Source organism: Cygnus atratus, chromosome 6 (assembly GCF_013377495.2).
Source record: "Cygnus atratus isolate AKBS03 ecotype Queensland, Australia chromosome 6, CAtr_DNAZoo_HiC_assembly, whole genome shotgun sequence".
In the NCBI taxonomy this organism is placed as follows: domain Eukaryota; kingdom Metazoa; phylum Chordata; class Aves; order Anseriformes; family Anatidae; genus Cygnus; species Cygnus atratus.
The window spans coordinates 9,153,930-9,181,915 of NC_066367.1; the positions used below are offsets into that span (position 1 = coordinate 9,153,930).

The 27,986-nt window shown below is 47.5% G+C and overlaps 2 protein-coding genes across 3 annotated transcripts in view; one reads left to right on the plus strand and one right to left on the minus strand.

The window, feature by feature from the left end:
• The window catches only part of UBE2F (ubiquitin conjugating enzyme E2 F (putative)), a 67,366-nt gene extending 65,089 nt beyond the window's left edge, over positions 1-2,277 (plus strand). For both annotated transcript variants that reach the window (XM_035572084.2, XM_035572106.2), the window contains one exon: positions 972-2,277. In XM_035572084.2, coding sequence (XP_035427977.1) covers positions 972-1,022 — 51 coding nt within the window. In that variant the 3' untranslated portion in view covers positions 1,023-2,277. The remainder of the gene's footprint in view (positions 1-971) is intronic.
• Positions 2,278-3,147: 870 nt separating this feature from the next.
• Positions 3,148-27,035, minus strand: RBM44 (RNA binding motif protein 44). Its single transcript, XM_050711647.1, is given in 18 exon segments — positions 3,148-3,911; positions 7,647-7,785; positions 10,913-11,070; positions 18,394-18,543; positions 18,670-18,817; positions 19,588-19,982; positions 20,381-20,454; positions 20,551-20,624; positions 21,361-21,492; positions 21,871-21,916; positions 22,221-22,293; positions 22,880-22,905; positions 22,981-23,167; positions 23,942-23,988; positions 23,990-24,119; positions 25,462-25,520; positions 25,604-25,660; positions 25,662-27,035. Coding segments are annotated over 18 exon segments (3,525 nt in total). The 3' UTR covers positions 3,148-3,655.
• Between the last annotated feature and the right edge of the window lie 951 nt (positions 27,036-27,986).

Genomic DNA, 27,986 nt, shown 5'->3' on the forward strand with positions numbered 1-27,986 from the left:
TTAATTATTGTGCTATATACAGTTTCAGGGTGGGTTACTGCACGCCAGTGCAGGGGAAGGCAGCTCCCTGCCTGTCTTTAAGAAGAGCTTCACTCTAGCAGTGACCGCTCGCCGCTTTTCAGAACTTCCTAGCACTGACATTCCAAAGCCATAGCGCGTATCGTGGTACTCACCTTCTTTCTGCTCTTAACAAAAAAGTGAAAAACCAAAGTTAAAGCCCTTGAACAACAACCAGTCATTATTTCCAAGCAGTGCAAGCTGTCGCCGTCCGTACCCTTGGTGTAACAGGGCTCTCTGCTCAAGGCGGGGTACCAGAGCGCTCAGCATCTCTTGGAAGGGCTTTGCATGCCAGCGAGCCTGGAGCTGTGCTCCGGACCTGCTGCGATGCACAGAGCAGGATTGTGCCTCCCAGTGCTCCTGTGGGTCGTGGCTGCAGGCTTTGGGCTCCTCCTAACACATTCATGGCTTGGTGTGTGAAGGATTTGTGTGGTCCGTGGCCCATACTGTGTTCAAGGCCCTCTTTGTCTCCTGTTTGCTGTTTTTTAATTTTTTTTTTAAACAACAACAAAAAAATTTTGTTAACCTTTTTAATGTTAAAGGTAAAACACCAGAAGCTGGTGCTTTTCCGCAGGTGCAGAGGCTGTGTTAACAGTCCTGTAGGTGTTCTGCGGAGGGCTGTCCATGTCGCTGTGTTCCCTCTGAACCACTTTCAGAAACGAGGGACTTGGATTATGAAACTTTAATTCTCTAGGCTGTGACAGATGACAAAAAGGCAGTGACCGATCTTGCTCAATTATGCACCGGAGCTGAAACACGTGCAGGCTCTGGAGGAGAGCTGCAGCCATTGGCTTGAGTAGGTGGGATGGAAACGACACCGCACTGGTGCTACCCTGTGAATTCACCGCCACCACGGTCCTCATTTAGTCCCTCTCTGGCTCTCCCGTGGTAATTCTGCCTCTGCTTCCCTCTAGGAGGACTTCCGAAATAAAGTTGAAGATTACATTAAGCGCTACGCAAGATGATGAAGGGGGATGGCTGGCAGGACCACGGTTTCCATGCTGCAGAGTTGTCCTTAACTTCAACAACACCAACAAGAAAACCAGCCCGGATTGTACTAGTCCTGTGTCCATGTTGTACCGAAGAAGAAAACTAACTTCATAACTTGTCCATGTTAAAAGGAGAGTTCAGCATAAATACAGCAAGAAATTGTGTATGTTGGTTGAAAAAAAAATAAGTTGTTTGCTTACTTTAAAATGTTTACTCCTCTGAACTGTACTGTATATCCTGTTGATGAGATATGCTTGAGAAGTTACAAGAAATCACTATTGAAATTGTAATTACACACTTTTTTTTAACTCTTGCCTAGTTTGGGGGGAAAAAAAGAAAAAAGAAAGAAGGTGGTGTGTTTTTGGAACACTTCGAGTTGGCAATAAAATGGTCTCCTGTGAACCAAATCACAATACTGTTGCCTTTGATGAGCAAAAACAATGGGAGCTTTTTCCAAGAGTCAGTGAAGTCAGGCTGAGAGCTTGCCCGAGTGCAAGCCCTAAACAAAACTCTAGCTCTGGTATTGAAATTCTGATTATATTTAATGTAAGTCCATCTTTGTCACAAGTTTGGGATTTTTATGTTATTTCCAGCTCCTGTTTGGGCTACGGTATTTTTTTTTTGTTTGTTTCTATTCATTGTGTGAAGTAGTTAAAAGAAATATAGGCTAATCCGTAACTTAAGTAAATGTGTAGTATTAGTAAAATTATATATATATTATATATATATTTCTGTGAAAATGTAACAAAAGGGAGATTTTTTGTTTAAGAAATCTGCCTTTGGCTTTCAGATCTGGATGTGGTGAGGGCACATCAGGCGCTGTTGGATCTGATGAAAGTAAATTCAGGCACCATTATCTGGAGAGCACCTGATTGCGTCCCTCAACCTCCTGCACCCAAAGCGAGTGACTAATAACGCATCTAAGAGTAATACCGCGCTGCACCCTCTCTTAAACACTCCTGTGCGCCTGGCTTTTTTTGGTAACTTGGAAGGGTATTATGCTGTAATTGCCTTTTCTGTAAGTAGCTGTACATCCCACACCTGGTCAGAGGATGCGGAAGCAGAGCTCTTCCCAAGAAGAGTAACACGAACCTCAGGAATCACTTTGGAGTCCAGGCCGAGGGAATCTGGCGTTCCCGTGCTGCCGTCTGCGGTGCCCCGAGCTCCCACCACAGAGCGAAATGCTTTTATAAATAGATGAACCATAGAAATAAATGTTCGTGTGGTTTCCTACGGAGCAAGCGTGTGTTGTGTAGCGCCCGGGCACTGCCTGATTGTTATCCCTGTGAAAGGCTCCCACAGAAAGGTTGGGAAGCACATCGCAGCATTGCATTTTTGCTCATAAAGGCAGAAGGGTTCTGTCGAAAACACCAATTTCCTTTACTGAAGGTGCTCCTTGCACCCTCGTACCGCTGTTACCTTCCCTCCTATAGCACAAGGGGAGAAACTCCACGCTCTTTGGGCTCTCACCCTTGTTGCTGCAGGGATGTGAATGTCCTGCAGCTTTGGGGCCCTCAGAGACCCCAAAGACCAGTGTCCTGCACTGGGGCAGGTTTGGGGTGCAAGCAGCCTGTGAGAGCAGGGGGCTGAAGCTACAGGCGTGGAAGCAAGGGGGCTGCACTGATCCAGGGGTGAAACCCCTCTGTGGGGCAAGGGCTTGCCCTGGGGGCAGCAGTGGGACCTCGGGGAGACAGCGGGGGCTGCTCTTGCCCTGCACTCAGCGCACGTTCCCTCCCCAGCAGCCTCCCAGCTTCAGTCCTCTTTGCACGGAGCTGGGTGCAATCCCCCCGGCTCCTCCTCAGCCTCTGACTCTCCCCCAATCCCTCCCTCCCCTGGGCCCAGCTTGGTGTGAAGCTCCCGGGACCCCAAAGGAGACCCAACCCCAGCCCATGGGCAGCAGGTTCCAGATGGCCCTGATCCATGTAGATCCATGTGGCTTCATGCAGGGGATGAGCGCTAAGGGTTCACATCAAAGGCTGGCACCTGCTTTACTTCTGTATTTATTTATTTATTTATTAAGAAAAGCATCCAATTCCTGTTGCTTGTCAGCCCTGCGGCACTGCCAAGGCCACCAGTGCCACCACCGGCGTCACCTCCCAGCATGGGGCAGTGACCGTCCCCGCTGGGCAGAGCCCGTCCATGGGTGGGCTGGGGGGAGAAGGTGCCTTTCCTGGCGTTAAAAAGGGTAAACCAAGAAAAAAGGATAAAAGGAAGAAAAGTGAAGGTTTCATCACCCAGCTTGCACCCTGACCTGCCATCCTCGTGGTCATGGCACGTCCCAGTGCTGCGCCGGCACCGCTGGCAGGACTCCAGTCCCCCCATTTTTTTCCTTAGTTTCCCAAATTTTCCTTTTTTTTTTTTTTCCCCCGGTGGAAGCTGTGGGGTGCTGGGAGGGAAGCAGGGAAAGGCCGAGCATTGCTGCAGCACTGCCCTGGTACCCGGTGAGCAGCATCCTCACCGCCACCAGCATCCCGCGCCGTCCGGTGACCGGATCGTTAACGATTGATTTAATTGGGAACCGCCGCCTGGGGAGGGGACCGGCGGGGATGCCGCGGGGCCTCAGCACCCCTGGGACGCTCCTCAGCCGTGCTGTGCCCAAAACCCATCCTTAGACAATGCCCTCGCTGCGTTTGCTCCTCCACACCACCAGTGCCGTCATCAGCAGGGTGACGAGGACGGGCACCAGGATGAAGGGGCAGAGGACGCCGTTGGGGGGGTCGTGCAGCGCCCGGCCGGACGGGGAGCAGTTCCTGAAGTAGTGGCTGTGCACGGCAACGAAGAACTCGTCCACCAGCCGGTTGGGCCAGTAGCAGGTGAGGTTCTCGGCCACGGCCGCCGTGCAGTTGGTCAGCTCCCCGTAGGTGCTGCAACACAGACAGGGGCACCACGGTGGCACCGGGCGCCCCGTGACAGCGATGCAGCTAGGTGCCAGAAAGCAGGCTTCGTGCTACGGGGCGCTGCGGGCACATCGGTGAGACTGCAGGTAGCCAGGTATAAAAATCTAAGCTTTTTCTTTATTCCCATCTGGTTTTGCCTCTTTGAGCCCGCTTTTAAGTGTTGGTGCTGTCTAAAGCAGGAGGAAGGAGATGACTGGGATATACTTATTTAGATACAATAACAGGCCCGTATTGGTGTTATTAGAAACTGCAGGGGGTCTGACCCAGTTAACGCTCTGACACCTTGAACAAAGCAAAAACCTTCACGAAAAGCATCTCATCCTTCCAGCCCGGCTGCCTGGAAGGAAAGGTGTTTCCATGAGGTTCAAATAACACCCGCTTTTAAAATGCCTGTATGTGTAAAAACAGATATACAAATATGTACAGATGCATTTCTCCCCCATCCCAACTACTCACGCCTAATCCTAGAACAACAGAGCTAAAAATAATAAAAAAAAAACAACTATCTGATTAAAAACCTGCCTCTGGGGAAGAAATAGTTCACAGGCAACTTCCCAGCTGCTGGCAGCAGCCTCTGCATCTTAGGAGCCAAAGCATTTTCAGAGACCACAAGGAAAGAGTTAGTGGAGAACCAAATTAAAATATATATATATATATATATTTATATATATATATATATTTTTTTTTTTCATTTCTTCCACATTGTCTCCTAGACCCTTGGCCATCCATGGCCACAGGCTGACAGCCACCAAATGAGTCCAGCCGTGCTGTTCGGGGAGCTGCTCCCGCAAGTCCCGGCCACGTGGCAGGGACCTTCTCGCTAGGGGTGCACTACCAGCTACCAGCTCGGGACACCGCATGCTCGCTGGGATGAACTACAGCACACAAAATCCCTCCGGCAGTGCAGGTGTGTGCCTTCCCACACCAGTCCTTAATCGGGGCTGATCACAGGCCACGGACTGGTTCTCCAAGGGAAAAAAGGGTCTCCCTTGTAGCTCGTGGCATTTAGTGGGGGTGCGGATGAGTAAGTAACCACCCTCACGGCTGTCAGAAGGGATGCCGAGCCCACGCAAGAGCAGCACTGTTGATGCCTGGGGGCACAGCGTGCTTGACCCACGCTGGTCACTGAAGCCAGCAACAAGAGCCACTGGGAGCAGAGCTGCCAGCACGGGTGCTCTGCATTCCCCTTCCTACCCATGTTCCTCCCCCTGGCTGATATCCCACCACCATGTCCCCACCACCACGTCCCCACCACCATGTCCCCACCTCCTCGCTCTGCTCACCAGCCCCAGCCCACGCTGGGCAAAGCCAGCTCAAGCTCCAGGAAGGGCAGGAAATATCGAGCTATTCCCTGTGTCCAGAGAGAGGTGGGGGCTCTGGGGGCTTCCATTTGTCCTGGAAAATACAGCTTGATTTATTTTCAAATATATATATAATTATATTTCTGCACTCTGCCCCAGGGAGGTAATCGAGGGATGATTTATGATTATAGGGGATCCAGATGCCAATGCCACTGCAAATCCTGAGTGATGCCCCTGCCCGCAGCGCTGACACTGGAGCAAGATGTGTGGCACCACAAGGGCACATCCCGAAGACCCCGGGAGCTGAGCAGAACCCTCGGGGTGTATTCTTAGCGGGGCAGGGTCGGGTGACAGCCTGGTGCCCTGGCCAGGACTGACGGACGCAGCTGTGGCAATAGAAAGCAGAGGAGTGACGGTGGCTTTGCCATCGGCCCCCTCCCGGGGACCCCAAGTGGGGTGGATTTGGGGTCCTGCGGGTACAACCCAAAAAGAAGGCACTGCCCAATGGGAGAAGGGGATGAGGACAGCGAGAGCACCCAAGGGAACGGCTCTGTCCTCTGTGCCCTCCCCTCCGGTGTTTGTGGACATGGGTGAGCCCCCCCCGAGCCTCCTCTCCCCCAGCCTCCCCTCAGAGGGAAGATGCTCCAGGGCACGCATCCCCAGCCCAGCAGTAGCTGATAAGTCTGCCTCACAGGTGTATCACCCCTAAATGCCACACGTGGGAAATCACAGCTCCAACCCCAGCACCAGGGGGACCTGTTAGGTAGAGACAAAAACCTTCACACATTTCTCCTTCAGCTCTCCATCTCAGCCAGTTTCAAGCACCAAAATTCCTTGGTTTGGGGGAAGACACAGAGAGGACATGAGGCTCTAGGCAGGGGGTTTATTTCCATTTCTCCATCTCGCGCTCAGCAGAAGCAAAACCCTTCACTCTGAACCTGCAGCAGGCACCCAGCCCATGCCATCCCTACCTGGGCCATGCTCCTAACACTGCTTTTCCTCACCCCAAGCCCTTACCCGTGCCGGGCAGCTTGTCTACAGCCGTAGCTGAGTTATTTCTACCTGATTTGCCAGCTGTCCTGAGGGCACAGGAGGATCAGAGGAATGTCATCTCTTAAACAACCCGAGGCTTGTGTTCCCACGGACTCATGCAATCAAATTAAAGGCAGCAAGTTTATCAACGTTTCCTCCAAGTGCCTTGGGGATAACAAGTTTAGCAGAAGCTATTTAGGAGGAGAACAGGATGTCAGAGGTAAAGAACAAGCTCCTTAATGCACCTGTGCTTCCTGAGCAGGTCCCAGCCACCATCCTGGGCAATGCCAGCAGCCCCGGGCTGCACAGAAAATGTGAGAGATGCCCAAATCCCCCCTGCTAATTTCCCTATAGAAAAAGCTGGGTAATGGCTAACGCCGGTCTCGTGAAGCCAAAGCCTCTTTGAGGAAGTGGAGTGTTTTCTGAGGTTTCTCGGGATCGGAGCATCTCCCACACTGCCTTCCCACTCCTCTTCTCCCCTCCAGCTTATCACCAATAAAGGGGAAAGAAACCCAGGCTGTGCTTTTCCTAGGCTATATATTTATATATAAACATATGTATATATTTATGTTTATATACACATACAAATACAGATTTGAATTTGGCACAGGAGAAGGGGACTGAGCAGGAATTTAAGCAAAACCCTATACTTCTGTGCAAAACACTCGTGGCATACAGCCACACCTGCTCACGGTTCCTAACTTCCCTCAACCCCTCAGTGTGTTGCAAGGGCTGGTTTTTGTGCACCGGGCTGGGGAACAGCCACAGCACGACAAAGAAAACAAGCACAAAGCATTTTTGAGCAACTTCAGGTAGGAAAGGGTTGAAGGTGTCTCACCATGCTGAGGCAGAGCATGGGTTTTTTTGAGATGAGTTAGGGTATTTTGGACTGAGTGGAGAACCTGAGTGCAAAACTAATCTCCCAAAAAAGCATGTGCATCAAGCAGTGAGTCACCAGAAGGGGCAGTGGAGCACCTGCCACCTTATGAACAGCTGGATCCCCAGCACGAAGCTGACAGTGAGACCTGCGAGCTCCTCCTGTTAAAACTTCACCTCTGGGCCTCGTGGTTTCCTCAGTGTACACGGACACACTGAGCAGGACAGGACTGCTGTCCTAACTTCTACGTACTGCGTAGGTTGGCCTAAATGAAATCCCATTTAATTCCAGGCTGGCTGAGGCGGGACGGGACCCCATGGTCCACCTGCCCCAGCCCCGCTCCAGCACGGACACAACGAGCAGGGTGCCCAGCCCCACGTCCCGGCACCTCCGGAAGCTCCCCAGGGATAAATTTACACCACTGCCCATCACCCTCGTGGCTGCAGGATGTCCCCGACGTGGCAGCACCCGCGGTGCCCCCCGGGCACTTACCCCATGGTCTCGTCCCAGTCACACCACAGCCGCTGCCCGATGCCCTCCATGCTCAGCTTGAAGGGCCGGAGGCAGCGCTCGCGGATCTGCCGGCCGTACTCCGCCTCGTGGCACGCCGTCGCCGCGATGAAGTGGTGGGCTGAAAGACAGGCACGGGTCAGGCGACGGCCCTGAATCAGTTAGTCACACGACGTCCTCTTGGGTAAGCCATAAATAAGAATAGATGCAGATTTATCCTCTGCTTGGCACCTCTTTGGGTTTAAACTCACATTGTTTTGGTTAAATGCAACAGTACAGACAGGTTGCTGCTGCTGCTGCTGTGCAAAGGAGCCCTTAAAAATTGCCTGCAAGGTGCTGAGCTTACAAGCAAATATCCATCTCCACGTGGAGCACAGTGAAATTCCTGTCCCCTCTGGTCTAGCCTCGGGCTGCACCTCTCTGCCATGCAGTGGTTTGGGATCAGGGGAGAAAAAGATGCTTCTTATGGGCTCAGAAAATTTGGGGCCAGAAGGCTGTATGGCACGTGGAGAAAGGGCAGCAGGGAACGGCCATGAGCAGCCTGATCGGGGTCCCAGCTAGATCACATTACTGGACGAATTTGTGCAGTTTTGCCAGGAAAAATAACAGCAATGTTACACAGGGAATGGGGATCAGGCTGAAAGAAAAACCTTAGTAGGAATGATTTACCGAGGCTGGCTATAAATAATACCTTGCTCTTGGTCCCAAAGTGCCTGCTAGTGCCTTTGCAGCTACTGGAGCACATTGCAGGCGAGCATCGCATACCAGCTCTATTTTTTGCTACGTGTGAATAGCTCTGCACACAAGCCGGGGGGGGGGGTGGGGGGGGGGTGTCGCTATTTTTATTTTTTATTTTTTTTAACAAAAGAAATAATTAGCGCAGCATTTAGCCGCAGAAATGTTGGCAGTGATGGAAAGCCATGGTGTTTTGGCAACTGAACACGGTCATCGTGCCAGCACACCTTGCCACCCAGGCGATGCTCTCCATGCACGGACTTGCTGAAGCCCCCAAATCCTTGATGCACAGTCCCACAGACCCTGAAAACCCTGAGAAGAAGCCTCCTCTGAGCTGTCTTCTTGCTGGGGCTGGGAAACTGGTGCAGGAATGCATGGGGGGGCTCGGGAGTGATGGGTTACAACGAGCCCTGTGGGAGCGATGCTGACCGTGGGGTGGGGAAAGGGAGAACAGATTAAAACGCAGCCAGGCGAGCGGCCAAGGGGAACCAGGAGCTAAGGAGGAACAGGAGGCAGGCAGAGCTGAGTGAGACACGCAAAACAGAGAGAGAGGGATTGGGGAAGGTAAAGCCACCTGGAGAAATTCAAGAGCAACACGGCACGAGAAGGAAGAGAAGCAGAAGTCGGCTGCCCGCCGCCTCGCTCCTGCCCATGCCAATTAGCACGGAGGAGGCTGGAGCCAGGTCACTCACTCGTACCAGCAAAACAACTGTTATTAGAGAAGCCCGAGCGCTTCCTGACATCTGTTCCTGCACCGTGGCCACTTCCTGGAGGAAAACCCTAATTGGCATCTCCACCTTGGGCGGGGAGAGGAGAAACAACAGACCCTGGCTGCAGCACCTACTGCAAGCTGCATCTGTCCTGTATTCAGCACAGAAATGAGTCCTGCTGTTACAAAAAAGGGTCCCTCGTGGGCATGTTTGGTTTCTAACATAGCGAAGGGCTCTTCTCTTTCATACTTCAGGTAGAAAGGGCTGCAGAAGGAGCAAGTTCCAACAAATCCGGGGTGTTTATCTAACGAGGACTCGCGCCGCTGTTAACGAATGCACTCCCTGCGAAGGATGGCTGATTGCCTGGTTGGAGGCATTACCGTAAGGAGCGCTAATTTGTCTTCTCGAAGTGAACATCCTGAGAGCACCGGTCAAAAAGTGATTGGAGGAAAGGCTTTTTCGGGCATCCTAGGGCCTCTTGATTGCCGTGGGATTGATGTTCTGGAGAGTCCCAGCAAACACCGAAGCAGGGCTCAGCTGAGAGCTGCAAAAAGGAGTCACTCCTGTCTCTTAGCCAAAAAAACTGTGCTGGCACTGAAGGGCTACAAAAAGTTCAAAAAAAAAAATTAAAAAGATGAACTGAAACTGCTTCCATTGCAGCACTTACAGCTGGGGTTTGGGTCAAGAGCTGTGGTTTCCCTACCCCAGAAACAATTTGGTGGACACCTCTTTCTGTCACCGCTGCAGAGCTTTCTCTGCAAGAGGAGTTTTGCATTTCGGGTCACCATCCCCTCTGCATGACTCTTCAGGCTCCGGCCTTTTTCTCCTCGTTTTTCTGGGGCCTTTTGGGCTCTTCTTGCTGGAACATGCTGCCTTTCTTTGAAAGCCTCCTCTCAGGGGAAACATCAGGAGTCCACTCTTTATTTTCATCCTCCGGCTAGCCCAGCCACACTCGCCTGCCCAAAGCGCCCCAGGCAGGAACTTGTGGTGGCACTGAAACCCCTTGAGGAGTCCTTCTTGAGGGTTTTTCTCTAAATAACCACGGCTTCTCTCCTTGGGAAGGATTTTGTCCCGGAGAGGGCGGTCAGGCACTGGACGGGGCTGCCCAGGGAGGTGGCGGAGTCCCATCCCTGGAGGTATCTGAGGCGTGATGGGATGTGTTTGCCACCACAAGGAGCCATCCTTGGGATCCTCCATCCCAGCAGAGCCACTGGGGTGGAAGGCGAGGCGCCCGGGGAGGCGCAGGGCAGGGAGGAAGGCTTATTTATGGCAGGCAGTAACAGGAGAAGGTCAGACGGGAACAGGCGGATCCCCCACCATCGGGGTGTGCTCGGGGAAGGCTGAGCGGGCACAGCAATGCTGCGGGAAGATGGGGAGCTCCCCAACATCAGCAGCCACCAGTGGCTAGTTCTATATATTTTATTTCATCTTGCAATGCTTGGGATAACCATGAAGCGAAAGCAAAAAACGGGAACGCCTCTGCTAGTGAACGCTACCACGTTCATTTTATTTGCACGCTTCTTTACTCTCAGTTCACACAAACCTTCACAATTTATGTGCTTTTTTTTTTTTTTTTTTTTTTTACCTGTGAGTGGCCACAGAATTACCCAGCTGCTCGAGTGGTTGGTACTTACAGAGGGAAATTTTCTTTTCACATCCCAGGGATGCGGGGGCACCTCACTTTGAAGCTCAGGTTACAATACCACAAACCCACCAGGCCGTCAGAATAAAAACCTCAGACATCCCTCTGGGTTTCACAATTATTCTGCTCAGCTGTAGGCCACATCTCTTGTCAGCGCTGGCTGGAAAACAGCAATCCTTTCATTTTCCTTTGTGCCACACACCGAAGGGGAATAACAGCTCCAGGGGCGCTGGATGAAGTCTCTGGCCTCGACACTGATTTAACACGTCGGACTGAAGGCAGCTCTAGGTTCTGGTGGGGAAGGATAACTCCAGGTCTCCTAAACAGGAAAATGATTCAGTTTTCTTGAACTGGATTTGAGAAGAAACAAGGGAATGTTTGGGGATGACAGAAGGCTTCCAAAGCACCACATCACTACAGGCTTCAGTTTCCCACCTGGCCCAGCAGGAGAAGCGTGATGTCCTTGTCGGGCGCTGGAGGCTGCCAAGCACCTTTCCAGGAAGGGGACTTATCCTGAATGTCCCTCGCCTTGGCACCACACAGGGCAGAACAGCAAATACTTCTCTTTCCAAAAAAAAAACGCCCTGACTTAGCATGTAAATAAAATGAAAACCAGCTGAAAAGGGGAGGGATGAATGAAAAAGCCAGGTTGAATCAAAAGCCAGGCACCCCGAACACCGACTGCTGGCTGCCTACAGACCAAAACCTGGCATGAGCAGTTAGTTATAAAGATAATTACATCCTTAATGAATAGCGTGGGTGTTTTAAAAATAATCCGCCTTGATTGAATTAATGGGGAGAAGCACAGGTTTTAGCCATGCACTGGGGATTCGGGGTTGGCATCGCCCACCCCTGGTTCCAGCCAGCTCCGACAATTATCGGCGCCAAGCATCCGCTCGCCGAGCCGATATTTCGGGTCCTTTATAGGCAACGTGTTGCATCCTTCTGCAGAACAAACTAAATAGACATAAAAAATCCATCAGGGAGAAAAGCAGCACAAATAGCTCTGGTGCCCTGTCTGCGTGCTCAACCCAGGCTGTGAAGCCAGACCACAACCTGTCGGTGAGCCACGTGTGCAGCCAGGGAACAATTTATTTCACTTTTTCTCCATGAAGGTTTTTTCCCCCCTTCCAGGCGAATAACGTGCTTCCCTCCAGCTCACCCAGACAAAGCGCTGACATTTCTCCAACAAACGTTACCCAAAATGATATGGCAATGCAGGCACAGGCAGCACCACGACCCACAAGCGCCTGCAGCTCTCGGACCAGCTCCCAGCAGGGTTTAGGGGTCTCCCCGCAGGGTCTGCACGTATTTCAATCATTTTTCCACACTTGGAGGCCAAAACTCCCCCCCGATGCACAGGAAGCCTCGTGTGTCTCCATCTCGGGTCCCAGCGCACAGCAGAATGTTGCAGTAATGCTGCAAACCTGCTTGGGTTTAACAAGCAACGTGGTTTTCTTGTTAACCCTCAGCTTAATGACCTCGAGCCAGCTCCCGAGGCACTATTCCTGCTTTCGTCCATCATCACCGTCAATAAGGAGGCTCCCTGTGAAACCCAGGGTTTATTTTCTGAGCAGCCTCGGCGAGGAGCCACAGCCCCAAACCAGACAGAGTTTTACCATCAGTGGAAGCGGTTGCCTTGGGTCCCATCAGACAGGACCAGGGTTATTTTCAGCCAAATCCTGATCACTACGGCTTCGTGAGGAGCCCGTAACCAGCTGCAAAGATGCAACTGAAAAAAGGGATTTTTTTTTTCTTTTTTTTTTTTTTTCACCTGGGAGGAAAGCTTAGCTCAGGTACATCTGGGCAGGGTGTGGGTATCGCCCACCTGAGCATCCCCTGCTAGAGGCCCCGGGCCACCAGTGAATTTGGGAGGCCAAATCTGGCTCTGTGCTGATGGGAAGGGACAAGGTACTGGGCGCAGGCTCAGTGCCCGCCACCAACAAGCCCTGCAAGGAACAAACTGGCTTTTTTTTTCCTTAAGTAGTGCAGAACATGCTTAAAGAAAAAAAAAAATGCAGGAGGAGGACTCAGCGAAAGACAAACACATCCGCCACTCAGCACCGGGATTAGCTGCCATCTATCACGGCTAAGTGGCTCGCACACAGGTAGATGTTGTGCTCCTACGTGAGGTGGAAAAAAGCAGCCCGGAGCACCGGCAGCTCCCGCTCTCATTGCCAAAAGTCACAGCACCGAGGCACAAGGAGGAAGGTGCAGTGAAAGGACCAGCAATGCCCCCCTGCCACGGCCCCGGCGGTGCTCTCACAGAACCTCCCAGCCACCATTTCCTTCACCCTGGGCACTGCACGGGTCCCAAGGTGATGGGGACGGGGACAGGTGGGTTCTTCCTCTGGGTTTGGGGCTCGGGACCAACGAGGAGGATCACAGAAATACGGCCAGGGCATCCTATCCCACGATGGAGAAAGCATCAGCGGTGCGAGACACCCCTGCAGGAACAAGCCCGAGAGGCAGATTGGTAGAGAGAGGGGAAAGGGACCGGGAAAAGCAGGGCAGAGAGAAATCCTAACTACTCGCCCATTCCCCGCGGAGCAGCAGCAGCCAGAGAGCACTAAATAGTTAATTAGGGCACTCAGAGAAGCCTGCTGCACAGCAAAGCTCCATGCATTATGCAGCGGGGTCGGAGGAGAAAACCCACACGGCAAGCAAAGGGAAAAGGAACTCATGCAGGAGCAGCAGCGCACCGACAGTGCATGGTTTCCCCTTAAAAAATCTTAAATAAACACACTTTCAATAAAAAGTAACCAAAGCACGACCCGCCCAAGCCTTGTGCTGTGTGCGTTGGGGTGACCAGCCCAACCCTCCACCTGCTGCACCTGAAGCCCTACAAACACCCGAGAGCCCCGCACACACCGTGCCCCGCACGGACAGCGCGGTGGGTCCCAGCTGATTGTTTTTAGGAGCATCCCCGCAGAAGGAGGCAGAAGGGGAAAACGGAGGGACGGAACCTCCGGAGGCTGATTTCCACCCCGGCAGCCAACCTCAGAGGATGGCTCTGGGCACGTCTCGAGGCCGGTATCGCCCCGGTGGCTTGCCCCTGGCCTCCACGCCGCGGTGCCGGGGGCAGGCGCGCACCTACCGAGCACGAAGCAGAGGAAGCGGCGCGGCAGCGGGGCCATGCCCGGGCCCTTTCCCCGGCGGAGAGCGGCTGAGCCCGCCGAGGGGCCGCAGGAGGGAGAAGCCGGGGCTGGGAGAGCTGCCGAAGCGCGGGACGCGAAGGGCGGCGTTTGCTATTAATAACGCGGCGGAGCGAAGCCTCCAGCTGCTTTCAGAGAGAGAGGGGGGGACAAAGCTCATCCCAGCCCCGCAGCTCGGGGCTGAAGGAGGAGGCTGGGGGTTGAAAGCGTTAACGGCAGGAGTTCTGCTAAGGGAGGAGAGAGGCGAGGGCTGGAGGGAGGGAAACGGCAGCACAAGTTTTTAAAGAAGGGATTTTAACCTTTATTCACAGGTAAGAGGAGCTGCAGCAGCAAACGCAGGCAGGATCTAGAGCAGAGCACAGCAGAGCGACAGAGATGGACAAGGACGCAGCACCACAGCAGGGGCACGGTGTGGGTGCCTGCCCCTGACACCCACAATAATTCTCCTCACCCCCTCACCCCACACATACACCTAAGCTGCCTCTCCTTTGTCTGCCAGGATTTAAAATCCAGACCTCTTCTCGTCTCCCCCACAAACCCAACAGATGGATACCCCCGGCGTTCCTGCTCCCCCTGCACCAACCCAGACCCAAAGGCTCAGGGAGCAGCAGTGGGGTGACAAGCTGACTGCTGTACCACGCTATGGGGCACAAAAGGAGGAGGCAGAGGCCCAGCTCTGCTTACAGCAACAGAAGTGGAATAGGAGACACAAAAAAAAAAAAAAAAAAAAGCAGCCATACTCTGGAAGAAGAAAATCTAGGCTACAATATGATCCTGAAGGAAAGACGTGCCGTGCCGGGACGCGGAATGGTGCTGCAGTGAGGTTGGGCAGGGGATGCCTGCTCGCAAGTCGCTGCAGCACACGTCTTGCATAACCACGGCCCTCAGCACCGCAAGCTCCAAAGCCTGCTTTGCTCCACGTCCTCACTGCCTCCCTCTCCTCCGGGTATTAGAAGGATACGTGACACCTCTGCAGCCCCTTTAGAATATTATCAGGAAAGAACTTAAGCGTGCTGGCTATTTATTAACATCGTAGCAGCTACTGCCATGCCTAAAATGAAGTGATGTGCAAGGGTTGTGTACTTCAGCACAGCAAAGTCCTGCTGTTATTAGAGAAGTCTCACTGCGCTGAAATGTGATTTCTGCAGCCTTAGAGAAACGTGCTGAGCACTTGAACCAACTGCAGAGAACAACAGAACTGGGAAGAATCATTTAATTTCTGCCTATAGAGAAAAACAACCAACTGACCTCCAGGCTACATTCCCTCGAACAAGACTGCAAATCATGCAGTGATGCTACACAAGTTTTCATTAAGAGCTACTGAAATAAAACAAACGAAAAATACAGAATGATCCCAGAACAAGATGGACTGCAAAAATCTTCTAAGTGAAGCGTTCAGTTCTTCACAATCAGAAAATCATCTACATAGAAAGAAAGAAAAAAGCAGGTAAGTCGTGCATGTGTATGCCCAAGCTGAAATAAATGGAGCATCAGCAATTTTAGTACCCCAGAAAACCACTAGAAGCTATACTGCTCTTGCCATGCAGTTCAGAACTTTGTGCGCAGAGAAGGGAGGTTTCCTAGCTTTAAGAACCACCCAGAAGAAATTATTACAATAACATAGAGGTCTTTGTGTAACAAATCACATCCAGTGGTGTTTTTTCCTTTAGTTAACTGAGTGAGTTCAAAATGAAGCTGTCAAGTCATCATTTAGGAGTGAAGAGGCTCCATGCACTTCTTCATGTTGCTCAAAGCACTGTTTAGTTTTGCTTTGAGCAAAAACCTAATTTCTCTCACCCTTTTCTAATGAAGTTACTCCTCCAAAGTTAACAGATATAAAAGATTTATAGTCATTTAAATGTCCAACTCTGCCAAAGAAACACTAAAGAAGCTTGTATCATGCTTTACTTTAGGTCTGGATTTAAGTTATTACATAAAACAACCTATAATACAGCCTGACAAAGAAGCATTATCTGTACAACTCCAGATGCTTCATCATTTTTCAGGAACATAAGGCTCTGAGAGGTATTTCGCAGTGGACACGTACCCTTCAGGAGAGCCTGAAGCCATACACACATGAGAATACTATAAATGAGCTTTTTAATAAATCATCATTTCTTAAACTTAGTACGTACTTGATTCTTACTACGGGAAGATGAAGTTTTTTCCCCCCATTACTCACTACTGACTTGGCTATTTCACAGCACCCTCATTATGAACGTAAAAATTGTTACAGATCATCTCTTTCACAAAGCAACTGTTCCTACAATAGTATTTTTTTTCTGTTATGACTGTCAAGCCCACACACCATTTTAAAAATGACTTGACAAGGAAAGCACAATACATTTCAGGCTGTAAAAAACCTTACTAATTAAACACACTTTCAAACGTAATGTATTTTGGGGATGACCCTATGTCCGTATCTGTAACCCTGAGGAAGTCAGTCAGTAGAGCTGTAACTAATAACTTTGATTCACAGAGGCATCTGCAAAAGCTTACAGGGCAGTCAAACGTCAGACTAGCAAGCCTAGAGTATACTCATTGTTTCAAAAGGAACTCAGCCACACGTGTGTTGGTTGAGATCCTTTCACCCTCTTCATCGCTACATGAGGTATAACCTTAAGCTATATTTAAAATCCTGCTGAATGTCTCCAGATATTCAACGCAATCAGTCGTTCTGAAGGACTGTTCTGGTCACCGGTATTACTTCCTAGAACTAGGACTGTGATAAATCAATGACCAAAAAAAGCCTAGAAGCACCTATTTGTGCATTTAATGTGTCTAAGGAAGCATTTCTAGCTCAGGCTTCTGCTTCACCTTGTTGGGCAGAGTCACTCTCCTTTTCCATTATAGTTCCAGTGTGCAACACGCGAGTTAAGGCTGCGTTAAGGATTACTTGTGCGCTGCACTAGCACCCACACAGCACCTGATCTGAAGGATTTACTCTGACAAACAATGTTCAACAGGTGGGAATGACCCCTGGATATGTAAAACTATCAGCATAAATACTACTCAGCTTAGAAGGTACTGTATCAGTTAAAAATAAACTGATTCTTTCATATCCTTGAAATGGGAGCTTTGAGACCAAAATCAGAGCTTTCAAAATTTGGTGCAGTTTTGGGAAGAAACACTGCAGAAAACTAAGTATTGTGCAGCTGGACAGAGCGTGCTTGGGAGCACAGGTGGTGCCAAAGCGTTTCTAACAATGTATGAAACAGCACATGAAACCTGCACTGCTACTGCCTTCAGACAAGCAGAATATGAAGCTTTGTGGGAGACTGAAATGAGCATCAACTCAAGGATGTCTCCTAGAGGACACTAGGAATATACACACCCATGCAGTTCTGGGTTTTATTCTGGGTTTGTTTGTTTTTTTTTTGAAGGAACTTGTCTCACCCACTATCTGCACAACCGTAAAATTTTTCCTGAGGAAGAGGTTCCTTGTTCACTTCTTCCCAAACTACTACTTGGGGGTTTTGTTTTTCTCCCCCCCAAGGATGGTTTTGAATGAGATGACAGATCCAACAGCTGCTTCCTATTTATTCCTGCCCCACTACCTCATCCTCGCTGGCCTAGTAAACTGAGGCCCCTGCAGGCAGTCACGCAGCACCCCCCTCCCTATCCCCCTGCTCTGACTGAAAGATTAAAATGAAAGCCTAAAAGAGACTCAGTGCAAATGGTCCACCCCAAAGAGACTTTAAGCCCTAGTGACCACCCAACCCACCAGAAAGCCTGGGCTGGTTGATTAAGCCAGCAGAGAGCTGTTCACAGGGTGGCTGGAGCAGCTTCCTACCGCTGGAAGCAGGATCAGTGCTTGCAGGGGAGGCACACGGGGCACCAAGCCAACCGACCTCACGTAGCCACAGCTGGAGCTGTAACCTGCTGTGTTTTAGGAGTCGTGGCAGTGGGAGTTGGGAAGGCCCTTTCCTCTGCTCCTCCTAGGAAGCTGCAGCAAGCTGAACGTGCTGCAGCAGTCCCTGGTGTATCATCGTGCAAGATTTCCAGGCAACCCAGCAGAAGGAAAGGAATTACCTACAAAGTCCTTTAACATGCAAAAACTGTAAGACATTCAAACCTACTCTGTTCTATATCTAGACAAGACCTAAGTCTCAAACATCAAAGATCATCAATTTTAAACCAAAACTGAGCCTAACTGGAATTTCTTTAAGAAATGCTACACACAAACTGGCCATTAGATGTCACCTTTGCCCAGAATATTTATGATGCTCCCCACTCAAAGTTTGCAGTAATAAAAACCCAACATACCAAGTTTTATGAAGTGCACAGAGCTAGCAAGCTCACCTATTTACAGATGCTCTGCAAAACAGTTAATCAGAAACTGTTGTTTCAGTGATTCATTTAGTTGTGTGTGTTCTTTTTTTTTTTAAATGCAGGCAGAGGTTTACAATAAACTCCTTCCTAATCTAGTCAGGCTGTACAGCTACACAACGTCCTGTGTTTGCATTTCTGCAGGCTGGAATACTCACTTATTTACGTTGCTTTCCCCCCTGCTACAGCTGGGCGTTGACTTCCTTAGGATTACAGAGGTCCTTTCCATAATAGAATTGATGGACAAGCCACTGAGGATACCTTTATTGTTCTTCCTCACCTCCAGCAGAGCATCCACAATTTTGTCTCTGTAGGAATAACAGCAATGACTGATTACATCACATTTTGTGCAATCCACTTAGCACTCTAATTAGTTATTGCAGATGTTGGATTCATTACAAACCAGGGTAGAACTGAAATACAAATACTCTCACCTACTAGCCTCTGGATGAATTTCTTGAAGTTTCTTCATTAACTTGGTAAAGCTGCTCAAGTTCAAGGTATTAGGAGACATAAAGGCACCAAATGAATTAGTGGAGAAAGGAGCAGATGCTTTTTGCAGGGAATTGCCTCCAGTGTCCTAGAATTGCATCAAAATCAGCAAAAAGTGAACAGGTTATGTATTGTACAAATTTTATGGCAGATCTTTACTACTAAGAAATATTTCTGTTATGGAAAAAGAAAAAATGAAGAAATACAGACTCAGGTTAGTGTTTTAACATGAGCAGTCACGTTATCAGACCTGTAACTTAGAAATAAAACTGCACCACGTATTTATTACCATACTGGCATTCCTGCTGCGTTACTTTAGGTCCAGCTGTTATTTCCCAGAAGACTACAACTTGTGAAGTTCACTCCCCAAACACAGCCTATCTATACAGTTTGTCAGAGCAACGCCAATTACTAATTTTGCCTCATCCTCCAAGGACCGACCAACCTGAATGAATTAAAAGAAAATTTACATATGATACTTCTTTAGATTTACATTTAAAAATCCAACAGCTTCTCCTCCAATGTCCCAAAATCTTTTCTGTATAAAATCTGAAGGCATTTAAATAGAAAGCATTTCAAGTGAGAACTCAAAGAGGACAAAAGCAAGATAAAAAATCCCGTGCAAATGCCTCGGTTGCTGGTTTAGGATTAAGAAAAAGAGGGACCATCACAACTTGATGCAGGAACAAGTGAACAGTGCTCTCACTCTTCTCCAGCATGACAGAAATTTATTACTGACACGTAACGTGCTTTCATATCCTAACATCACTCAATATATGCTAAGGTAACATGTTACAGAGCTGTAAGTTTTAATGCTCTAGTCTGCCACATAAAGGAGCCGCAGTAATCATTACTGAGCTTTTGATTAACTGCAAACAGAAAACGTACCGACTCTTCAACAGAGGATTTCGGACCAGAACACTTTGTTTCCAAAGGTGCTTGGGTAGAGCAAGGAATTTTTAAAGCAGCTGTGGGAAGGAGAGGCGCCTTCTCAGAAGCAGAGGTGGTATCAGGAGCTTCCACTGAATTGGAGGCTGAACTGAGCGGTTTATCCTGATCCTTTCTTTGACTGTTGTTGACAGAGTGGAATTCACGCCACAGCTTCTTTTTAAGTATTTGGGAAACAGAATATTTGTTCTCTGATGAATCATTTACAAGCTCAACACTTATTGTTTTTCCTTTTATTTGTTTCTTGCTCATTTCCTCTACTGCTAACTTTGCTTCATTAGCATCTTTAAAGCCAAGAAATGCACATCTAGACACAAAATACAAATAGGAAACAAAGTAAAGCACATCTTAAGTTAAAACACAATGTTGATAAGAATGTCAATAATACCAGGAACTGTAGCAGAGGGGTTGGAGCAGGTGACCTACAGAGATAACTTCCAACCTTAACCATTCTGTCAGTAAGAACACACCATAATGGTTCTGATCTTTTGAAACATTAACCGTATCTCAACAGAAAATTTCAGATTACTTAGCTTCTCTTAAGATGAGAAGCTGTCTGGAATTACAGATTTTTGTCAGCTTATCTGTATCTACGTTACTTACTGAAACAGAATAAAAATAAATTAATGAACAACTCCCTCTTCTCTCCCATGATCCATTTACTTCAACAGCAAAAATTCTGAAACAAGTAAAACTTTTATGTACCTGTGGTTACCAGAATCCACACAGATAAGAATGTCAGAAATCTGGTATTTCCGGAAATGTGATCTTAAGTCACCCTACAAAAATACAAGCACATTTTGATTGCAAATGTATAATATGAAAATTCTGAAGAGAGGTAAGACACTACCGCTATGTAACAAAAACGGATGTACCTCTGATACTGAGGAACTTAGGCCACCAACACAAACAAAGGAGGACTTGTTCACACTTTCCCTTATCTTTGCTTCTGGTAATAAACAGGAAAAAGCAAATTGTTACTATTATTTCTATTATTATCTACTATTATTATATTATTAGCGTTTAAGCTAACGTCTTCTCTGTAAGTTTCAGAAAACTTAGACAGAAAACCTTTTAAAAAGGTCAGTGAACGATAAGTATCTTCTAACAGAAAATGAAATATTGCCATGGAAATTTGAAGAGCTCAGTTTCTAAAAAGCTCTCTTCCTCATTCCCTGAGGCATGAAGAGGTGGACAAGGTAAGGTTTCTAGCTACAGTCAGAGAGGAACGCTGGTTTGAACTAGCGGATCCCGATGCCTAAGCACGGATAGCATACTGTAAGTCCCCGCCACGGGGCGCACGAGCTCTCTGCTTTTACCGTTCTGGGCTTTGTAACCATGCCCTTCACCAGGACCCTCGGTTTCCTAACACGGACCTGTCCCTGACTAACTCTCGAGAAGTCACTATGTAGAAGGATGCAGAAAAGAAATATCCCCAGCTACATGGCTGGCTAAGCATTTACTAATTTGGATGTAACCGCAGTAGGTAAAGTTTTTGAGGAAAAATGTGAATGAGAAGAGCTGTGTAACTATACAAGATTCACTGCAAGTCAGTGCAAAAAAGCATGAAAATCCAGCTGGCATTTTCTCCAAGTTCCTCACACTTTTAGAAAGCACACAGAGTATTCAAATATTAAATATCAACACCATTATTAGGTACGGCAGCTTAAAGCACATGACCTCACCTCTTAAATCAACTGTGTCTTGTTTTTCTTGTTGCTCTTCCATTTCTTCAGATATTACTGAAAATTCTGCTACTGTCAATTCCTCTTTAGCATCAAACCAATATTCATTCCCGTCTTCGGTTTTTACATAGCCTTAACAGTTCAAATAAATTTCAGTGTGTTAAAATTCAGAGCACAGTATTTCCTATGAATATCAAATTTCCATGTGTTTAAGAGGATTCCAGCTACCTATGTTATTTTCCACTACAACTGGAACAGGTTTCACTTACTTTCACACCAGGTTTTTTCTCACAATAAGGTATGTTATATGGCTGATATATATGGACATTGAACTGTCCCTTCTGTGATGGAAAGCTTAACATTAGATGTTTTACACGGTTTTCCACATCATGCCCCCCGCACAATTTAGCTAACAAGTCATGAAGTATTTGCACTAGAAGCAGCGAGCTCACCATGTTGCACATCCTGATCTTTACGCTGTCCTTGCAACTGTCTTGGAGGAAGAAGAGCCACTAGGCTGACCGCCACCAGTTAAATACACGATCTGTGTATTGTCCTATAAGTATATTTCAGTTATAGCACAGAACTTGCACTTGATAATACGTTATGTTTTGGACATTCAGAATATTAATTAAACAGGTAAGTGTTAAAAAAAAAAAAAGTGAACCTACTGATTATCTTCTAAGAATCCCAAAGTTACTTTATTTTGGAAGGATGATCAACATGAACTGCATTTGCTATTACTGGCAGGGAATCCCAACTTGAGCCCTAACGACTTTAATTGCATTTGCATATACCTAAAGGAGCCTATGCTCAGCAACATAAATGTCAGTGAAACTCAGTAAAGACAAAATCCCTACCACGTTGACAGAAGTGTTAGTTTCTTGCAGTTTTAGAGCTTCAAAGTCTGCTTTCCTCATGCCTGAAACAGAACTGTAACAGAACCAAGAATGTAACACAAAATATGGCACAACAAATTTTAATTCTACAATGATACTGAGTACTCTGAAACACCGATTTAAGTATTTCCACGCACAGATTGAGAAAAGCTTGCAGTAAAATAAGATGTACTTTATAAGTCTTGGCATAATTAGAGAGCCAAAGTTTTCAATACCTGTATTTTATAAAAGCATCGATTGCAATCTGAAACAAAGCTGTATTCTAGATTTAGGGTTTAGATTATTTTTTCTTTATACCTAGAAGTCTTAGTAATCACGTTTCTAGTTTATACCTAGAATTTTAGTAATCAAAGTGCTGAACTGAGAACATGACCTGTACATCGAAAACTTTTTCTATAAAGACAGTACAAGTACCACTCCACAGTCTGCATATGAGAACAGCACAGAGTAGAACTTTTCTTAAAATAAAATCACTGTGCCCAAAGTATTAAGGTAATCTTCCAGCTAAACAGTTTGGAGCAACAAGATGCATCCTGAAATCAGAAATCCTAAGTTCAACATCTTTTAAGGTCCGCTCCCATTTACTCTGAAGTTTAGTACCATGAACAAAGACTACTTACTCGTAGCACAGGTCCTCGCTGAACAACTGTCAAAAGAAAAAAGATTTGTCTTAATTTTCTGGAAAAAAAAAAATTACAATCAAAAAGCAGTAAAACATTACCTTGCATGGGACGTAAGAAGAAGAGATTGGGAACAAGTTTATCTCAACTGACAGTGGTGGAAGTGCATTTAAAGGTATGCCCATTTTTATTTTCACTCTCATGCTGTTGTAATTCTTTTTTAGCTCTTCCAAAACCAACAAGAGAGATGAACCTAATTCAGTCTTAGCATAACCATTTCCATGGTATCTGCTAAAATATATATAAGAAAAAAAAAAAAGATCAGACAAACATTTTATTTACTACTTCAAAAATTGCTTAAACATTTTACAGCATTTAAAAATTCTACCTTTTTTTTTTTTTAACTGGTATCAATAACCCTGTTCGTATTGATAAACATTAACTTCTTTTTTCCTCCTTTTTTTAATCCGCATTTCCAATGTCTTTCTTTGTACTCTGCCATTAAAAATTAATGAATTTATACTTCTGTGCAAGAGCCCGATGCTTTCAGCATCTAGAAGATGCTTCAACTATTTTCCCTGGAGCAGACTAAGCACTACAATATCTAAGGCAGGGCTTCTCGGTGGAATCCCAGGTTTGTTGCAGGACACACACTTCACCAGCTAGAGACCCTTCAAACACCATTCCCTTCTTGCATCAACTCTCAGTTCTGCAGCCCTTCTCTTCCCCATTTACTACCTTGTCCCCAGTTCCCCCTCTGTGCATCCAGTCCACTCCAGATTGTTCCCCCTGTACCTTTCCTCCTCTTTGGAAAGACATTCCTGGAAACCAACTGTTTCTGTTGGGTCTGTGAATGCCCTTCTTAAAGGCACTACAGGACAGATTAAATTTTAGGCTGAAAATGAGACTTGGCAGTTCTGAGAATGTAAACTCCTTCAGATAAAAATGATAGCTATTAAACACTATCAAAAAGTATGAATAAAATACATCCATAATACTTAGCAATTCATGCCTTTTAACCAAATTGTGTCCTTTTAAATGAAATACATTAAGGTACAGTGCCTGCTAAAGCATACGTTTTCCTCCAAAGCCAGCTTGTAAACCTTCAAGGCAGTGCTGATAGCACATCTGATAATGAGTGGTTAGAATCTGCAATTCTGCTTCAACAGCTCTCTGCAGTAGATTTTGGCAGTAGCTTGACACAGAGTTCTTCACAGTTTGTTTGTCGAGGTGTATTGGCCTTTAAAATAACAATAAATAAAACCGTGAAGCATGTGAGTCAATTACAGGTTTGTCATGTCTTATTTTGGGACAAGTAGCTTTCCAGAAGCTATTTCTGATACAATTTAAGGGGAAAAAAAAAAGAGAAAAATGAAATCAGTTCCTCCTATTCACTCCCCTGAAAAAAAATATGTTCTACAGCAGCTAGTGGCACAGCTTTCACACTCTATCTAGCCTTCACTGAGAGGCAGAAACTGTGCTAGTACCTTCATCATTTTTGTACAAATTGTGCGGTCACAAGAATGAAGAGAAACTTAGCAACTCTGCTCATCTACAGATGTACTTACTTTGTTTTCACAGTCCCAGTATATCCATCTATCTACTGTTTTTAGAGCCACAGAGTATTTTATTGTATTATTTTCTTTTTAGCTTCACAGGGTACTTTAGGATGTAAAGTACCTCTGAAGGTCTGCGGTCTGAACCTCTGTTCAAAGCAGGACTAACTTCAAATTAGCTCAGGGTCTTATCTAGTCCGGCTTTGTTGCTGGGTTGGTTGTTTTTTCTCAATCTCAGAGAAAGGAGGCTACCACCTCTCCAGTGCTGTGCCAACACCGTTCTCACCATAAAACCAAACAAGTAACCAAACCAACAGTTTCTCCCACCCACTTAGAACTTCCCTCACCACTGACCACTGGCTCTCACCCTTGCTTAGCAGAGATGCATTTTGGATTTGGCTCCTCTTCATACCCCAGCACCAGACTGCCAAAGACCCCAGGGAGGTCCCTGCCTCCCCTCCGTGCCGACCAAGCCCAGCTCCCTCGGCCTCTCTCTCTTCCGTCCCGTGCTCCCCACATCCCTCGGCAGGGGAGTCTCCTGCTTTGCCACTCTCTGGCTTGTTTAACACACCCCACAGCTGGAGGAGCCTTTCCCGACACAACCCCACAGGCCCCAAATTCAGGATAAACACTTCCTTATCGGTTGGCTGCGCTGCTGCCAATGCAACCCCAGGATATGCTCTGCCTTCTTTAGCATGCAGGAGCACCTGCTGACTGATACTTGACCTGTTCAGTGAGACTCCCAGCTCCTTTTCTGCCAGGCTGCCCCTTGGCCAGCCTGCAACCCAGCCCATGCTGTTTGGTGCAGAGCTGCTCCGGCTCGTACTGCGCGGCTGCCTTCGTCTTTGTTCAGCTTCAGGTCTCCACCAGCTCACTCACCTCGGCTGGCCAGATACCTCTGGAAAGCAGCCCAGCAATCTTCTGTTGCGGTCAGTTTTGCCAAGTCGCAGACAGCTTTCCGATCTCAAAAAATCCAGGTCTTACCCAGCACCTAGAACGCTAAACCAAGAGCAGTTCACTACCCACCTGTCAGTGTTTAGCTTTAGATCCCCGCTACGCAACTCAGCTTTGGATTCCCACTGCTCCTAAATAAAAATCATTGAAAAGAAGTTACAGGTTAACATTTGGATAGACAAGTCCCGAGCAACTTTAGGTCACAAAAAACTACCTTCATTTGTGAACTTCTCTCAGCTGTCGCAGTATTGCCATCCGGGTGCTTTCCCAGCGTGTACATTAAGCTGTGAGCCAACGTCTTCCACACTACCAGCTCCACAGGGCCCGTCCCTGTAGCACGCAGCGTCTGCGCAGGTTTCAAGGTGCCACCCCGCAGGCCGGGATTTGTTCATCATTGTTATCTCTGTATTGACAGCCCTGGACACGAGATGGACCCGGGCGCTGGTACTCCTGCTGGTCGTAAAGCAAGCTCTGAAATCAGAGCTCGCATCGACAGCCTGGTTAACTTTGGAGTTGCTGGTGAGGTTTATCAGATTTTCACAGCACTCCGGTTCCAGGCTGAGAGAGCTGGCGTTCCTGCCAGACTGATCTGCAACTTCCACCCCAAACAAGCGACTCTCGGTGCTGACAACCACACATGCAAGAGGTTCCTCACAAGAATAAAAATTGCAGTCCCTTGTGCTTTTGCACAATTGCGTGGCTCTTGCAGGGGCCTTTCTTGGTGGCAGCAAAGGATTTTCTTGCTTCACTGCCATGCTGTGAACATGCCTGTCATTCTGCTCAGACACCTCTTTATTCGGGGCCCCCAGGGGTGAATGTGTGCCATCAACCAGGGGAGCATCTTTCACCTCTCCGTTTTCTAAACCATCACACATGAGCAGATTTGGATAAACCCTTTCCTTACCCCCACAAGCATGACTTTCAAGTATATTTCCATAAAGAACATTGTTACATGCTGTATGCTCTTCCTTATGATCACAAGACGTGCTGCTGCAAACCAGCAGAGAGTCCTGAAGCAGCTGGGGAAGCTCTGGCACAGCTTCTTCCGTGTGGACCTGGTCCCCTACGCAGTACTCAGGGGCAGAACAATCTTCTACCACATCAACAGGACTTTGCTCCTTTGCAGCTCCACCGCCTGGAACCTGATGAGCTGGATCCATCAGCTTTAGGGTTTTGATCCCTACAGTTTCCCATTGCTCAGAAAGCTCACCTGAGCTGTCCCTACCATCCGGTTCTTGCTCGTTAGCACTGACATACTCCAGCTGTGAATATTCTTCACCTACATGGATCTGTCTGCAATCATCGCACACGCCGCAATTGGAATGCGTATCGCTGCACACCCTTCCCAACGTACCAGATTCTTTCTTGCTTTCCTCTACCTGCTCACAGCAAACTCGCTTTCTCTTCTTATTGTACATTTCAATATCTGCATCTAAAGATGAACTTAAGTAAGGTAAGCTTTCCTCTTGCAACTCTAAGTCTGAAACACTGGCACAATGTGCCTGGCCAAAACCAGAGACGTTAGCTCCCACTGCAGGGTCTCTGATCGGAGTTTGCTGAGCTTTCTCAGAATAAGAAAAGAGGTGAGAGGTCTGAACAGAGCCCCGCATTTTGCTTTTAACATCGCTGCTCTTTTGTAATTCCATGGTACGGATACTGAAGCCCTCCCTCCTCAGAAGTAATCCACACAGCTCACTTCACTGCAAGTTATCCAAGTCATCAGCTCGTCTCTTCCTATCAGTTTCTCACCTTAACAAAAATAAGAGAAGTTCGATACTCCATGGTGTACGAGAAGACAATGCTGTTTAAACAAAGATGTTAAACTATCCCTCTTATTATTCCCAATTCGAGTGCAGAATCAAGGAATTACGCATTCTCAAGGACATCCAGAGCTCAATTAAGGCTCGTAAAAGAATTTGCTATCCTTTCGTCTGTGATTTCAATTGAGTAAAAGCATCCTGACAGACCAAACAATCCTATTTTCTTACATTGCTAGGCAAAGTTTCCGTCCCCTTACCATTGAAGCATACCTTGGCTGAATCACCACAATCCCCGTAGATACCCACCGAGCTCTTTGCATCACACACTTTGTCACGGCACATAAGTTGTTTCAATGCATGTACTGACTCTGAAAACAAGGATGCAGACATTACCCTGGATGCAGTGACCACAAACTGACCTCACGTTATTCCTACCGATTTTGTATTTGGCCTGTAAGCATTCCTTGCCGCAGGAAGCTAAAGCTTCTTGATCCACGACCAGGGTATTTACTGTAGGGATTATCCTGCAGACAAGGAGCTATGTACATTTTAAAAACTACTGAAGTGAGCAAACTGGTGAACTTAGAGCTCTGTGCCCCCTGAGAATTACAACCCCTCCAGGTGTTGGATAAGTGGGAAATGGAAGCATATTCCTTTTAATCCTGGGGAAACAAGAAGAAATAGCTACCTAGCATGGAACCGTAAAAAAATTTAATAATCTTTAGACCCAGGAAGTGCAAGACATAATGGAAAGCAGGTATTTTTTCGGATCAGAATGCTTCTTTCTATAACAGAAGAAAGCTGGACAAGTCACCAAAGTTTTTTCCCACGCTGCAC